At 39.6% G+C, this 16826-nt stretch overlaps 1 protein-coding gene across 6 annotated transcripts in view; it reads right to left on the bottom strand.

The window, feature by feature from the left end:
- Nucleotides 1-16826, bottom strand: part of KLHL29 (kelch like family member 29) — a 391804-nt gene that overhangs the window by 57898 nt on the left and 317080 nt on the right. For all 6 annotated transcript variants that reach the window (XM_027897467.1, XM_027897468.1, XM_027897464.1 and 3 more), the window contains one exon: nucleotides 14271-14409. In XM_027897467.1, coding sequence (XP_027753268.1) covers nucleotides 14271-14409 — 139 coding nt within the window. The remainder of the gene's footprint in view (nucleotides 1-14270; nucleotides 14410-16826) is intronic.

Here is a 16826-nt window from a genome sequence, read left to right as displayed (position 1 = left end):
TCCCTTTTAGGCACTAAAAAAAGGAAGCTCTTCATGGCAATTGCTTTGAAAACGGAATACAAGACAAGCTAGACAGACAAAATGGTTAGAGCAAAGAAGGGAGAGGGGGGAAAACAACAACCAGCTCTGCCACAGGAAGCCAGCAGCCATCCTCTAGGAGTTTCATGACTGTGGCCTACGATTTTTCCTGCATGAAGTGCTGAACAATTTGGGGATCAAAGTATCTCCTGCATTTGAAGTGTGGATTAGTGCTTGTGAAATTATTGGACAAAAAGAAAGTCATACTGAATTAAAGTAAGGGCCCAGTTCTTAATGCATGGTTGGCTGATGTGTCTGCAACACTAAAGACAGGTTACACCTGAAAGACAAAAGTGATGATAAATTTGGTAACATCAAGGAGGGGAGGGGAAATCTGTTGGAGTAAGAAAATAAACTCTTTTAATGGTTAGGACCATCCAGCACCTTCTCAAAGAAACATAAGCTTTTGTCTGTCACTGGACAGCCAACGTCTGCTCGCTCCAATTCTGCTAAAGTACTTGCAAAAGCCATTGCACGAGTGACACAAAACCGGCATACGATGTGGTGTGACATTCATGGACTGGCCAAAGCATCACTATTCACAGGCAACGCCAGCTTCAAGCACGAGCAAAGCACTGCCAACCTCCTGGATTTACACAGCTGTCTAGAAAGGTGATGGTCAGACCTACCATAACAGAGGAAAAATAAACAGCATACAAGTTTTGGTTCTCTTCCCACATGACACCCCACCCACCCACCTCAATAACACCTAAAATCATCTGGGAAAATGCTTCAAATTTGCAGTGGATGCTTTGTCACTGGTCTTCCATTGACTAGCCCTGTTCAAGTCAAGGGCACAGCTGTAATTTATAAGAATCTCTGCAAAATCAAAGTTTTAAAGAGGTTTCCTTTTCAATGGAGGAACAGCTAGCAGTCCCTAATTTCACAGTCTTCTCTAAGGTAGTGAACTATGGTTGCTCCCATTCACCAAAAAAAAACTGAGGTAAAAGGAGGCAAAATCACTTGCCTATGATCAGAGAGTCAGGGGCAAACCAAGGAATTAACCCCCATTTTTAACATTCTAAATGTTGAACTGTCCCTTTGCGTAGCAACACAGGTGGGTAAGATCCTATTCCAGAAGCAGATGGGTAGGAATACATACTGATCATGATACCTGTCATATCCCTACAACCACAAATGTGTATGCTACCCTGAATCATTATGCTTTATCACACCACAATATTCCTTCTGAACTCTTGCATATGGATTTAATCCTGCATTTGAGGCAGAAAACCTCAGGTGTCAAAGCAGAAGAGTTGCCATTTCCCAAATCCTCAAGAGGATGTCACAAAATGCTGCGTTTTTTCCTTTCTCACACTCACACACCAATAATACGCCCCATATCTGATTTATCTCCCGTTGTACACACTTCTGGTGCTATCAAAATGCCTCCTGATACTGATGTAATTCTCACTGAACAGCTCCCAGAAGCGGTTTGTACCCCAGAGTGAATTCATGTTCACGTGGGCTGGTTAATAAGCACACTGCCTAAAATTTAGGGAGATTTGGAGGTACCCAGCAAGAGACAGAGTCGGGTTGTTCGCACTGTAGGAAGCCCCACCATAAGTAATTATTTATGTAACAGCACTAATTGCACTGTGCTGGTGACGGCTGCGGGAACGACTGCGTGTGATCCGCCGGGAGCCCCGCGATCGCACCCAGAGCAGGGACCAGGAGGCACAAAGGAAAGGATGATGTGACACCAATGTCAGCACAGACACATACCTATGTTAGCAACAACTGCAAGCTGCTATTTTTCAGAATAATTAAGTAATAATCTCTTTTACTTTGTAATACACCAAGCAATAAACTGCTGCTGCAATTGATTAAATGCCAAAGAAAAGCTAAGGTGTTTAATCAATCACTAGAGCCACTTATGGCAAGTATAATACAAAGCTACAGAGATTATCGATATTACACAATGAGCCAGAAATGGGAAAAGAAATTATCCCTATTCCTGCCTTGGTGATGCCTTGAATGTGTGGTGCTGTTTGGTTTGTGCTTTCTAAGCAGCAAATCCTTTGGCTCAACATTTGGCTGGACCAAATACTGAGCACAGGTTTGATTCTGGCTGCACAGGGAAATCACAGCTACCCTGGCTTCCGCACTGGAGATCTGGCCTGCTACAGGCTAGAAAACAGGCAGGGAGTTGGTTGAAGCAGGTCCTAATGGATCAAAAATAAGTGTTTGAAGGAAGGAAAGAACATAATGTGGGGAAACAGTCTGATGTGACTGAAGTGGGATATTCCATAGATTTCTTCTTGAAACTATTTCAGTGAATTGGGTTGTGGCATCCCCCTCAAACCCTGACTAAAGGTTTCTGTGTTCCTTGTTTTCACACATATTAGAATATCAATATGCCCTGTGAAGTTATATTTCATCAATTTGGGACAGAACCTTCTTTCAGCTATTGCAGAGGAACTGCAATAAAGTGACTAAAGCTAAGAATAAAATTTAGTCCTGTAAATGCATATGCAGTGGATTGGGGTAAATCTGTAGGAATATATGTAACTGTATCCTAAAGAGCTCATCCTGTATCACATCAGGAGAAGTTCTGTCAGTGTAGAAGCAAAAATTTAGAGAAGTCTGTTACCAGAAAAGCCCTGAATTCCTGCCTTAAGAGCTAGGGAAAAATCATAGTTCTACCTGGTACATACACTCCAGTGGTACAAACATGGGGTGTTTTGGGGATGGAGAGCCTGCCACCTTCATGTTTCAGTCTCACTTGAAGCCAGGCAACGTAAACTTATCGTCCATGGACATCATTAAATGTGGCACATGCTGCTATTTGCCCTGCGAACTCTAAAGTTTAAACAGAATGATGTCATTTTATTGGCCTTGTAATCATTGCTCATATTATAAAGGTCACACATTTCACATTGTGGCAGAAAATCAATAGCTCTCCCAACAGCCTCTGGGGGAAAAAGTTTTGCTTCTGAAGAATAATATATAATAAACAATTTTAGTCCTTACTTTATCATGGCTGTAATCTTGGAGAAAACCTACAGTAAAAATCTGGCAAAGGCTGATATATAAACTCATTAAAATTGGGAAGTGATTTAGAACAGGACTTTAAAAAAGATTTATCTTGAGCTAAACAGCAAAGAGATTTGTTTAGGTCTACATTTAAACAAGCTCCAAGAGCTCTTTAACAGCTTAATTTTATGGTAGCTGTTGGGGAATTCTTTCAGATTTACAAATCATGTATTTCTCCAGCAAGGTGATAGACCTGAGCAATGTGCAAGCAGAACTGAACCTGCAGATAAGCAGGAGGAACAGATACATTCTGCTTGGGTAAGGGGGGAGTTACTGAAAAATATTCTGCATTGTCTGGAATAATTAAGTTAAACAAAATCAAGCCAATGCCTTTGAACATACTCTGGTTACTTATCCTTCCACTTACTTAAACTTGAGAAGACAAAGGCACAGGGAACCTTTTAAAGCAAAAGATAGCTAGATTATGCTCTCAAATAACAAATCAAAATCAGTGTCCCTTTTTGTTGACTAATACATAGAAAAGATCTAAAACGTTTAAATACTTGATAGCAGGAAAAATAACCCTAATACCTCATCTGCAAGATGTAGGAGTGGAACTGACAAAAGTAAAAGTAGAGAACTTTACATTTTTGGTATTCATCTGTCCTTGAAAATAATTTCCACACATATAATACACACAGACAAGAGCCAGCACTAGTGTTTTCATGCTTAATAGCAATGCAACCGAGTTTTCTGCATCTTGAGTTATAAATAGATGTGTATCTATGCATTTTCCCTGCATTATTCGTATCAACATGTTCACATAACAGAATGTCTGCGTGATTCTGTTCAAAACATTTAATAGTGAGATGCCTTGATTTGCTAAGCCACATTCAGAGCCAGGCTAAAGTAGCTGTGTAAGTGAAACACCGCTTGAGCATCAATTTGTCAATTTATGGACAGCGCTACCGCCTCTCATTCAGCCCTCCCTCATGGTTTGGATATGCTGCCTTTAACTGGCTTGCAACATTATTTTGACTGACTAATGGTTTGGCTACAGCTTCACTCAATTTCAGATCAAATATGAAAAGCTACCTATACCCGGTGCAGATGCCAGCCAACGCTTTGTTTACAAGCTATAGTCACAAAGTCAAAACAAATTCTGGATGTTCAAAATGGAGCCATCTGCACGGAATAAACATGAAAAATGTGAAACATTTTATGTAAATGTACATTACTGCCTAGGAACAGTTGGTTCAGCTTCCTCCCAGGCTGCCTGGTTGGGAACAGGAGGACTGACAGAATTTGTGACACCTATTTAGATTTGATGCCATATGAGTCACAGTGCCGTAGACGCAAAGGTATGACGTGTATTTAAGCTCTGTGCTCCAAAAGGGCACTGAAATAAATGATTATCTTTTAAAATAAAGACTTATTTAGAATTATTATTTGTGATCTTTCCCTGGACATGTGGGACTTGGCGTGTGTCTTTTTCTTTCTGCCTCTCCGAGGTCCATGACTATCTGCTTCTCCCAACTGGAGATAGCAGTAAAGAGCTACCTCCATAATACAGCCTCAATTTTCTTCATATTTCACTCAGAATCTATCTTTAAGAAATAGGGAAACACATTCATTCTGGTAGTGTAATAATAAAAAAAAAACTGCTGTCGTTGACTATTTATGGCTCCGTGTCTTATACAACTCAGGAATCTGAGCATCCTCCACTCAAAGTACATGTTTGAGCTACAGGAGGCTATACAGGACTGCCAGCAGCAGTCAGGAGCTTCTGCTCCACTTTGGAGTGAGGAAACTGAAGCCCTCATTTTGGGGGTTGTCCCTTCCTGCCTGGACCAAAGCAATGGGCTGTCCTACCAGCCAGCTGCCTGCTGGCCTCTCCACCATGTGCCCTCCCAGGACCTGCCCCATCAGCTCGACATGTTGATCTTGCTGGCTTGCTCCTGTTATTAAGAATATAAATGTTTACTCTACAGTAATTGTGTTCCCATTGCATGAGAGCAACATATTTTCTACTAAGATAGACAGGACAATAAAAAAAAAATCAAATTAAATTGCTTTGTTCCCCGGACAGTGTTTAGGTCTCCAGAAAACAGGAAATCCAAGATTTTTATGTCAGATGAAGCACTTAAATGAAGAGAAGCTATTTCTTTTTATCTCTGTCAAATTATTTTGATTACCAAAGAAAGGACTCCAGACTAGGACAGACAGCTTCACATGAGGCTTAAGAGTCTGTTAGCTGTGTGCTCATTAGAAACTGCTGTTCAAGTTGACACAATTTAGACTGAATATCTTGTTTATTGTGGGATTTCAACTTTTTACTTTAATCCTTAAGGCACTGAAACTCCAGGCAAAGAAGAGAGTGCAATGTTGCTGCACGTTTAACTGTCCACTATTTGATTTTTTACTATCTTCAGAGCTATTAATGGTTCAGAACCCAAGACTATTTACCTTGGGAGAAGAAAAAAATATTCATTATCTTATAGCCAACCTTCAGCTGTGTACAGAACAGACACAGCACTCTACATGGAAAGTTGTATTTCGTACCAAAAATTTTGATTTATCATAATTACAGGCTCACAAAATATAAAAATATAGACGCCCAAACATACCAACATACACTTTCACGACACACACCAAGATGCATGTGTGTACTGAGGTAACAGGTTATTTACTGAGCTATACAAGTTTTTGGAGCTGCAAGGTAATCAATCATGTAAATGATGACAGGAAGGGACATTTATAGAGCAACATCATTGCAATATGTATGTCATAAGGCACTGAATGTTTTATTAAACAGGATTTAAAAAAACCCCAAACAATTGCACCCCAGCATCGCTTCTCCTTTGGAACTGTTTTATCAGCTTGTATTAACTTGCAAATCTCTGCCTTCGTTATACTATCTTGTAGATAAACATTATCTTTGAGCCTCAGTCACTATCCATCTGTCTCATGAGAGAAGAAAACATGTGCTGTAATGGTACTATTGTATGATTACAATAAAGAACTCGTAAAATCACGAGATTAAATAAATTACATTGTTTAAACACAGGCTTGCAAATGCGTCAGGAAAATTTACCTGACCAACAAATCCATTTGGTCACTTTTTATCAGGATGTTGATACAAATAATGTTCCTTGTTCCAGGCAAACAAAATCTGGCCAGACTAGTGTAACTTATTAGGGTCAAACGCTGCCAGTTTGCACCTGCTCTATCAGAAGAAAATCAGGAAAATTAATGGCTGTGAGCTCAGGCACGCACCAGCAGCTCCTGCTAATTCACCATCACAGAAATGATCATTACAAACCAAGACGAGCAACGGGATTAACAGCAAATGCTTTTGTCCATGGACAACATGGCCAGAATAAAATAGAGCAAACAAAAGAGCCACGTTTCTGATATATCCTTAATGCCATTCACTGATGGAACACAATCTGAATGCTCGGTCAAGACCATTTCTAAAGGCGTGGGATCAGCGGCCGCCTGTAACGCTATAGACTCCGAGATCACAGTCGGAGGCACAAATCTTGCTCCCTGCTGAGATTTAAGAAAGAAGATGACGAGTTTGAAGATGCTGGCTTAAACGACTAGCGAGAGAATGAAGAAGTGAATAGCAAGTGCCCTTGGAAGAACAGTGTTTCATGACCCAGACTTTTTTGCTAGGGACTGAGAATAAACTGAATCTCACAAGGTACTAGTGGAAAAGTGAAAAACTGGGCCAACTTATTAATAGTGTGGGATCTAACTTGTTTGCAAGTATCTCTGTCAGCCTAATTCAGTCGCAAAATAACCTGGGTGAGAGCTACTATTTGTTAAAGGTAAATAAAAGATGCAAGCGGGTTTTGATGGATTATATGGGAAGGAAGATTAAAAATAAAATGACAGAATAAAAAATTTATTCTCTTCAAACTTAAAGCTCGCCCCCTTACCCAACTGCTATCTGATTTCTTTTAATGTTATTTATTACGCCATCAAAAGCCAACTTAGCAGAGAGCTGGCATGCAGCTAATAAATCCATTTCTTGGGAATGCGGTGAAATTTATACAAGTAATTATCTAGGTAGTCTGTCCAAGACTCTTTCTCATCATTGCAATGTCTAGAGGGAAAACAATAATAAAATAATGATAATCACAATTATTATTTATTACTACTGCTATGATTATGTCAGTGCCCAAAGATCCCAATCAGAATTTCAGTAATTAGAATTAATTCTGTCAGGCACTGGTTCTTTCTCCTACAGCTACAGGGTGTTGCTAGTGCTTTTCTACAGTACATGTAGAGACAGAGACATCACTGAAAGGAACTACACTACATCACTATGCCAGTAGAGGCAGGAAAGGGCAGGAAGCTCATCAGTCCCTGCCCACTCCAGCCTGCAGAACTGCTCCAAGTATTTCAGTCACTGAAGCTCAGCACTACGCAAACAGAGGGCATTATGATCTGATACGAACCTAACCTGGTCACATTAATTCAAATTCATTATCTCAATCCAACAGTGCCTAATCCTTGATGATTTAAATGAAAGGAGTAAACTGCTGATTCCCAGAGCTACCTGCAAGCAAGCTGGAGTTGGAGATTTGATTTCACTTCTTTTAGGGCAAGATTGGCTCTTGGAAGTGGCCCAAAAATGACAGTTTTCAAGAACATAGCTCCAGTTTCTATGGCATGGAAGATTTTTTTCTTTGTTGTCTTTGATCCATGTAGCCTGAACTGCACCTTGTTAGATAACTGCTTCCTTTCAACCCTAAATATCACCACAGTCGAGCCTAGACTTGGGCTGTGAGATATAAGTAAATATAGGCAAGTCACCCGCACTGGCATCTTATGAGTGGTTGCACGACAGCTGGGTGGCTTGCAGATGGGTAGAGCCAGAGAAAGAGAGGTGATTAGTCTGTCATTCCTTGGATAAGATTTGGAGGATTTGTAGCTGAGTCTAGAAATTATGTGAGCGAGAAGCCCCATCTACAGTAAACAGAGATGCTGTCAATGAGGGGGAGGGGTGAGAGGTTCAGGGATCTGCTCAGTGCCTCTGGAAGCTGCTGCCACTGCAAGGCAGCAACTTAATTTCTGTGCTGCACCTTGAGACTTGAAAAGGAGCCTTTCTGTCCTCCTTTCTAGGATTTCTCTTCATAGAAGGGCACATTGCTCTGCCCCTCCTTTCAGATCAGCATAGAGCCCAAGCCACTCACCCTCCTAATCCACAACCATGCTTTCCGAGCTGGAAACTGCCGGGCTGTGACGCCTGAGATGGGCTTTGCGGCGGCTCCTTAGCCTGGCAGCCCAGAACATCACCGAATATTTGTAAGCTGTCATTCATTTATGTAGAAGACCATACATTTGCTTGATGAAAACATGTATTCCAAGGTCTGGCAGCTGCAAAATTTGAAGCCCAGCAGGGAGCTCTGAGAGGCGGGCGGGCGGGCGGCTGGCCGGGCACGCAGAACGAGTGGAACGCTCACGGAAACGGGCCACGGAGAGCAGAGAGCTGTGTTCCATGCCAAGATCTTGTGCATACACACAGCAATTATCACTGCCTCGTTTAAGAGAAAAATGTTGTCCATAGCACAATTTACACCTGTCCCCTGGCAGTAAAGGGTCAAGGATATTTTACACTCCCATGCAACCTCCCCTTCCCATGGACTCCTTGAAATGGTTTAAGAGAAACCCCTGGCATTCTGTCTAAGCACAATATACCTCTCCTGGCAGCTGAAACAATCACCTTATTTTTAAGTCCCTATTTCTCTGTTTTCAACTAAATGTTATAATTTGTTTCCACATTCATTCTGTTCTACAAGGGAGCTGAAGCATGCAGATGTAGAAATGCTGCTGCTCCTCTCCTGGAGTTAAAAGAAAAATTCTTAATAAGCAGGAAAACACGAAGGGGTCACTAAGAGTAGATTTTTCTTTCATCTGTTATTTCTCATTTTGGGCTTTTTACAACGTAAACACAAACCAGACAGTCTGTTTTCCAGACACCTAAATGCTTTTGCAGTTTTGTCAAGCTGTTTCAGATGGATAGTGGCAGGTTTCTCTGTCGTGCATCCAAATGCTGCCTTTCCACACAGTCGTGTAAAATGCAGAATGACATCTTTGTCTCCAGCATAGATGTAAAGCAAGAGGAATTTGGTCCTCTCACCCTAAAGGCTTTACTTCTCCTGCCCTGTCTTCAAGCCCTCAGAAAGTATATACACCTCTATTTTAGAAAAAAAAATAAAATAAAAAATCTGAAGACTTGCAAAAAGAGGCAAAGTATTGTGGAAAAGCAATCTGGCCATGAAGTCACTGGCTCTGTTTCATTGGAAAAGAAGGATGAACATATCATGGCCAGATTACAGTGCATCCCAAAACCTGCTTTTTGTGACAGAACCACTTTCTGTACATCACTTACTGCTCTGTGCCAGTGAATCAGACACCCAAGATGACTTCCAGATTAGAAACCATCATTAAAATCAAATTTGAAAAGATAAAGCTGGTAGGACAGGATCTGTGTATCTTTAGTAACTGACCACAGAGAAGTCTACTAATAAAAGTCTGTTTATAAAAGTAAGCGTTTTGACCAAGAGGAGATTTTTATGTCAAGTGCTTCATATCAATAATGTCATATTTGGTAGAAATTCCAGTACTCTGGGTTGGGTTAAGAAGAAGAAAACAGCAAATTAAAATGTTGTGGTGAAACTCCCTTTGTTACGGAACTAGCAGACATTCCATTTATCCAGCAGCTGCATTTGTCTATCCCAAATACAGCTGGAAATAAGAAGATGGCTCTTCATGGGATTTTCCATTCCTCCCTTCCGGAACACACACACACACACACACACACACACACACACACACACACACACAAAGAGACACACATTTTCCACCATTTCTTCTAGAACAGATACAAAACCAGAGGTCATTTCTCTCCTCCCCCAAACCAAGAATGGTTTAATCAAGAAAATCTGTGCTCTGCAAGGTGCACATTTTGGAGTTTTTTTTTTTTTATGGATCTGAACCAATTTCTTTCTTTCTGTGTATATATTTATAACCACGTGCACGTGACATTAAGAAAAACACTAGTTTTCATAAGAAATCTTTCATGTCCTTTTACTAACTATGAATCAGGCTGGTGACTGGCCTTTTTCTCTGGGTTGTGAAAAATGAGCACCTGAAGAAGGCAATTCATACTATTTATCATAAGGTTTGAATTGTCCTACGGACGTTCCCATCTTTCCTCCCAACTGCAGAGAAGTTCAGACAACCAGCTTAGGCTGGATCCCTGAAGGAAGCAATGCAAAATTTATCAGAAGTTCACAGTCTAATCAAATCACTTTGTCTCTCTTTAATAGCAAAGAGGGATGGCCTTCTCCTTTACCTCATCTCTTAGACACTTATTTTACAGGGAGAGGACTTGCCACTTGGAGAGGTCTGTCTCTGCAGACTGTAGCAGTAGTTGAGAAGGTGAGATTAGATGCCTGCCTTAGATGCCAGCCTTGGACCCAAATGCTGGCTACTTAATGACAGAGACAAGCACCTCTCATTGGTCCAGGGGGATCACCTACCTGCCTGCACATAGGAACCTGAATTAGGAGAAAAAAAGATCCTTCTGGAAACCTTCAAGGTGCTTCTCTTCACTGTCTGTACCATAAATTAAGCATTTGCTTTGAGATATCTGATTTCTTAAGTATCTAAAATATAGGTGAAAATTAAAAGGCCAAAGTTGAGTAGACTGGCATTGATGTGGTTGGCAGTGCACTCAAATAATATGTCATGGCATTTAGAGGACAGAACCCTATTCCAGCTGCTGCCTATCATCCATGTTCTCCTGAAGCCCTATATTTCAGTAGTCCTTTATGGATCCCCACACTACCCCCGAATCTCACCTTCATGAGCAAAGTGATATTGAACAGACATCAAGAACACTTCACACTTGCTGTTCCTAATACACTTAATCCTTTTCGGATGATTTTGCACTGGAAAGGAGTAAGATTGTTTTTCATGGTCAGTTGCTGTTGGGAGGGAGATGAACACCAAGTCCTGGCTTAGGCTCAAATGCTGCACAGCATCTGACAGGAACTAGATGGCCTGTTTCCAAAAGCACAGTGCTTGGTATGGTGCTGGGCTCAGGCTCGGGACTGGACCAACCCAACCTCAAAAAGGATCACATATTTAGCAGATAAATCACATGGAACAAGGAATTTTCTAGACGAGGAGCAGAATGCTCAGCAAAGTTATAGCCATTTTCTGAGAAACTAAAGGGCTTTCAAAGAGCACTCTCATTACCAAATTTGTTTCCTAAATAACTTAAGAATTGTTTTGGACAATCAAACCTGGTTATCATCTTTTCAATACAGTGCAATAAAACCAACATATTTTCTTCCCTGCTATGCTAATTCTCATCAAATAGCCTTCCTCAAGATGAGCAATAACTCTAGTTCTATTATGGTTTTTGTCTGTATTTTGTTTTTGGTTTTGTGGGTTTTTTTTTGTTTTTGTTTTGTTTTGTTTTTTTGAGAAGGGAATAATTGATCTGGTTTAGAACATTTCTCTTTTATTCTTTTGAGACACTATTTGCTATTCTACAATCAGATACCAACCTGAACACACAGTGGAATCAATGACAGAATATGAGGTTAATAATAACCAGCCTGTGGCAAATAATAAGCTGAAGTATTCTCAAAGATTCTGTTTCTGCATGTTTCCATGAATGTACATAGCACCTTCATGAATAGATCACCTTCTCATTGATGTTTCAGGTGACACATTGGTGCCTTTGGTTGGAATGACATTAGAGTTTAACCCTGGCATGCCCTGATTGAAATGGCCTTTATATTATATTTAATACAAAGAGATCTCTTTTATTCTTTAGGAAAAACTGCCATTTCTTGTTTTGATTTCTATAATAACACAGGGAGTGCAATATAAATCACATAAAGCTTTAAGTGCTGTCTCAAAGGAGCTGCTAACAAATATCAATAGAGGATTATAGATGTATTGTATTTATAAGCACTCCAGTTTTGTGAACTATAACGATTCTGTATTACTAAGGGCATGATCCTGTGAAATACTGAGTGACTCTTGCAACTGACTTTCATGGAGTTTTGGAAAGGATGAGGCTTTAATGCTGCAAGTATCCTAAAAAAAGCAACTCTTTAGAAATTCCACCCCATAACCCTGATTTTACTGTCTCGCAAAGACACATTTGCTCAGTTTACAGGTGAATATTTATTTTTCTCACCTGACAGTTTTGCAAACTCAACTTGACATCAAGCTGAATTTTTTCTTATTCAAGCATCATCATCAGTAACAAAGGTATTTTTGCCTTGGATACACCTGTGCAACTCCATTAGTCTCCATCAAGGTTACATGTGTGCAGCTGAGGTTATATATGGAAGACAACTGGGATGGAGAGACCTGATGGTGGACACAAATCGACCACTGGAATATTTATTGCTGATGATGATGTGAAAGAAGGCAAAAAGTGGTGAGGTTAGCAGGCTAAACCTTGCACTATTTTTTTGTTACAATGCATGCAAGCTTTAGGTGAGCAGCTGAAAGACAATACATGCTGAAATGTAGGGGTTTGCTTTCATAAGTCTTTTTCCAGAGCATTTAAAGACTTTTTTGTTTAAATTGTTTCAACCGAGTTCATATCAGACCAGTGCTCAATCTGAAGTATATCTCCATTTGATAACCAAATAATAAAGCAGCAAGATTTGCCAGTGTGCTTCTAGAAATAGATGCTGCCTGGTGACTTCTGCACACAAGCAGATGTCTTCACAGCAAAATCCAAATGACAGTCTTTGGCCAGTCAGTAATTTGATTTCTGTAAATTGGTTTTAGGATTTTTCTTTTCCTGCAGACTCTACTCTTTATCACCCTAAAAAGCATATACTGTAGCCTTAACAATTAAATAATAATGAGCAGACAGAAGAGAAAGGATAGGAGAGATCTGGCTTAGCTACTGCTAGCAATCATTAGATTTACAGAGGGGAAAAGACATGCTTCCTAGGCCAACATATTTTTTATGAATAATTGATAAGGCAGTCAGTACAGTTATATCATAGAAATGTAATATATATCCATAATTATAGAACCAGCTTTGTGCAAAAGGACACAATACACTGAAAGGAGATACCAGCCAATATGCCATCCTGAAATAAAATACAGTCACTATTGTGTTAGTTGGCAAAATTTAAATACAGGATTTGAAGCAAGCAAAATGTTCTTTAATCCCATTTTTTTAGCACAGTCCAGGCTCAGTCTGCTCAGGAAAATACTGCAAGGCAAAATCAGCAGCTGCATTAATTTGCTGATGATTGAGAGAAAAATGAAAGTTATCCTCATGTTTTTTTGTCTCCCTACTTGCTACTCTAACTTACTAATAATACCGGAGTACCAATTTATTCCTATGCAAGTATATGAAGCATACAAATTGAAAGATCAATGTAATGGAAAAAAAAGATTATCATGCACTGTTTAGAATCAATCAGCTAGAAACAGAGGGGGGAAAATGCGAAGGCGGAGACACGATGTTTAGAAAATGTACATGTTGTACCTACCCTAAGCTAGAGTGTTTGCATGAAACAACTACTGTTAGTCCAACATGCAGATCAAGCTATATTTTGACCAGAAAATAATCTTATTTCCAATCTTTTCTAGAGAAATTAATCAGTTGCATTTTCTTCTTTTAAAAGTCCCCAAATGATAAAAGTATCAATCCCTTTGCCCATAAAAGTCACATAAAAGCATGTAACAAAGATTTCAGGGTGAAGGGATTACAATACTCCAAATGCTTTATTAGCACAACGTCTCAGCATCGTTCACCTGAACGCTGATGGCTTATTGTAGCCTGAAGGACTGACTTTTGTCATGTGTGACAGAGTCCCTTGAAAACACTGACAGCAATAGTTTTTAGTTGTGGACTGAATTGCCATTAGCAGTGGAGTTTAAATCTTAAATCTCTCAGTGGTGGAACACTTTCTTCGGCCAAAACCAGCCTCTACTCATCAGAAATAATTACACTGTACGAGTCAGATGTGTAACAAATGGATCTGAGTCTCAGTTTGGAAATACATTCAGAGGAGGTGGAAAGAATGGCTACTGGCTCTGTGACAGGAGATTCAATCTTCATAAACCTGCAAGAGAGGGGAGGAAAAAAAAGCGACACAAATGCGCCCTACAAAAGAACAGAGCAGATCACAGCTGGAAGGAAGGCAAACCTTTTAATCAGGTCCTTGAAATACAAGCTGCAGGAAGCTAGAACATTTTGGTGGACTTCAAACTCTTTGCCTTCAACAATAATTTTCAGGTCTGTAAACTCTTTCGCTCTGCGTTGCTGGTTCAACTCCTTCAACATTTCTGCAGAACAGAGAAGACAGACAGTGCCAGGGTTCCCATTAAGAGTTTTTTATTTTTACTTTTTACTTTTCATTTTCTTTTTTTGTAAAGAAGTAGAGAAACAGGAAACAATTGATATTTTTGTCGGTAAGATTGGCTCAACACAGACAGTCAGAAGTTACAAACATAACATATTAAAAAAAAAAAAAAGAAAAAGGAAAAAGCAGGAACCAGTAGGTCTAAACAACTGAAATATATATATACACAGAAAAAAAAGCAAAAACAATCCTAAATTTGGAAGGGTTAAAAATGAAAACAAAATATTTCAGCATCAGCAAATCAGAAACACAGAGAATGCATTATCACAGAAAAGTTAAAATAATTCGTTATAATCAAAATCAAGAGCTAATGAATTTCTATCCAAATGGAAATAAGTTTTGAACATACTAGAATAATATTAGTAAAAATATGGTATTATGATGCAATATGAATTGGATATGGGTCAAAATAATAAAACCACAAGACCTGCAAAAATAACTTATCCTTAACATAGTAAAAATGTGTTAAGCCTCTCAGTTAACAGAATAAAACAGCACTTCTAAATAATATATAAATTACAGTGCATAAAAATTAGCCAAATTATCAATGCATCTTGCAATATACCTCAGCTATATAGACTACAATTGTATATGTTTCAGAATTAGCTTAAAAGCATCCTTATGATAAAAAATAATCTCATGCAGAGAATAAATTACTGCCTTTTATAGCAATTCCCATTTTTTGCACTCCAAGGATTTTTACCATCACAGCATTTTTACATTTTAGCCTTCAATGGTTTCATTTACAGCAACAATCAACTTTCACACATCATGAAAGAATCGTAATGATTAAAATAACCTATGAAAGTGTTTCCATCCTGCAGTAAAGCACCTACCTTGCATGATGCCTCCTTTTATACAGCCTATTGGTGCTAACAGAATGAAATGATAGCATGCCACGTCTCCATGTAGGGATGTGAACTACTAGGCAACCTACATGTTTTATATGCTGCCTGGACTTTTAAGGGTAAGACTTCCTTCCAACTTTGCAGACCAAAGTGGCTATCAAGATGAATCATATACTTTCCACCTGGGCAATAGCCTGGCAGTTCAGAAGCCAGTGATCAAGATGACAAAAGAGCTGATTTTAAATACTAAAGGACTTTGGGTTTATTTTATGTTTGCAATAGGTCAAGGTTCTCATTTTCTCAGTGTAACACCCTGAACATATTCCTCTTCAGACAGATCTGTAAATCAACAATAGTTCCTTACACAGAGTCCTTACACAAAGTAAAAGGGACCTCGACAGGGTATGACTGTAACTGTGCTCAGAGCCACTGTCGGGCTTGGGCACTGGGCTGCCAGGGCATCACCAAAGGCCCTTACGGTGAAACGAAGACCCAAATAATCTCTGTGCCCTCCTGCTTCCTCAAGGAAGATCAAAAGGAATCATTTCAGCAAAGCATTAATGTTTAACGACACAAAATCATGCAAATACACAACTGCTCCATGAAAAGAAAATGAAGTTCTCCTGAGCCCCAACATCTGTGGCGTGTATTTTTCAGGCCTAAGTAAATAAATGTCACCTTGCACATTTATGTCTATTTAATGGAAACACAGTAGTGTCTGAAAGGCTAATTATTCTGTGCTGAAATGGGTCAGTGCTCTCCAGAGAGCAAGCAGATCATTAGAGAGGGCACAGAAATAACAGCAGGCTTTTGTCAGATCTATAATAGGGGAAAATAAACCACTCTGTCCTGTGGGTGCTATAGCAGGGACTATTTTTAACAAATTCAGCTGAGCTAAAGCACAATGATACATTTCGAGCAAAACCTAAAACAGGGTTTGAATGTTCACTTCTCTGCAGGAAAGTGTCAGGCTTTTGCTGGAGGTGTGATGCCTGAAGTCTGACTGCACCATGAACACTTCAGGCCTCGGTTAAAGAGCAAGGATGCTCTGGGCATGAGGGGTGTTCTACTTGATTTAGGGCCAAAGTGACTGAGGTCTCTGGTTTAACAGGAACAGCACCAGGTGCTTTTTCAGTTACATACTTTTGGAGGCGATTGTGGAGGAAGCATTTTTCTGTCTCTTTTCACATATGGATAACTTTTTTCCTATTTCTGTCTTGGTCCATTATCCCATTTTCATTTAAAGCAACAACATTTTCCTCCCCACCAATTTTCTATCATTTCATGCCTTAAAGACAGTTACTTTTCCCTCTAAACTTTCTGACACTCTCTCCACTTCTCAAATTTGCCCAACCACTGCCTCATCCCCATTTGCACTTTTTCTAAGTTCCTATTCAAGATCATTTTTCTCCCTGACTTTACAACCTCCCTTGCAGGAGCCTTTCAGTTCAAGGGTTCCATCCATGACTTGAACTCCTGATTGTGGTAAAGA

Source organism: Empidonax traillii, unplaced genomic scaffold (assembly GCF_003031625.1).
Source record: "Empidonax traillii isolate 1590-97213 ecotype Southwest subspecies unplaced genomic scaffold, ASM303162v1 scaffold543:size1229247, whole genome shotgun sequence".
NCBI classification, from domain to species: domain Eukaryota; kingdom Metazoa; phylum Chordata; class Aves; order Passeriformes; family Tyrannidae; genus Empidonax; species Empidonax traillii.
This window is presented reverse-complemented; position numbering and strand designations above follow the sequence as displayed.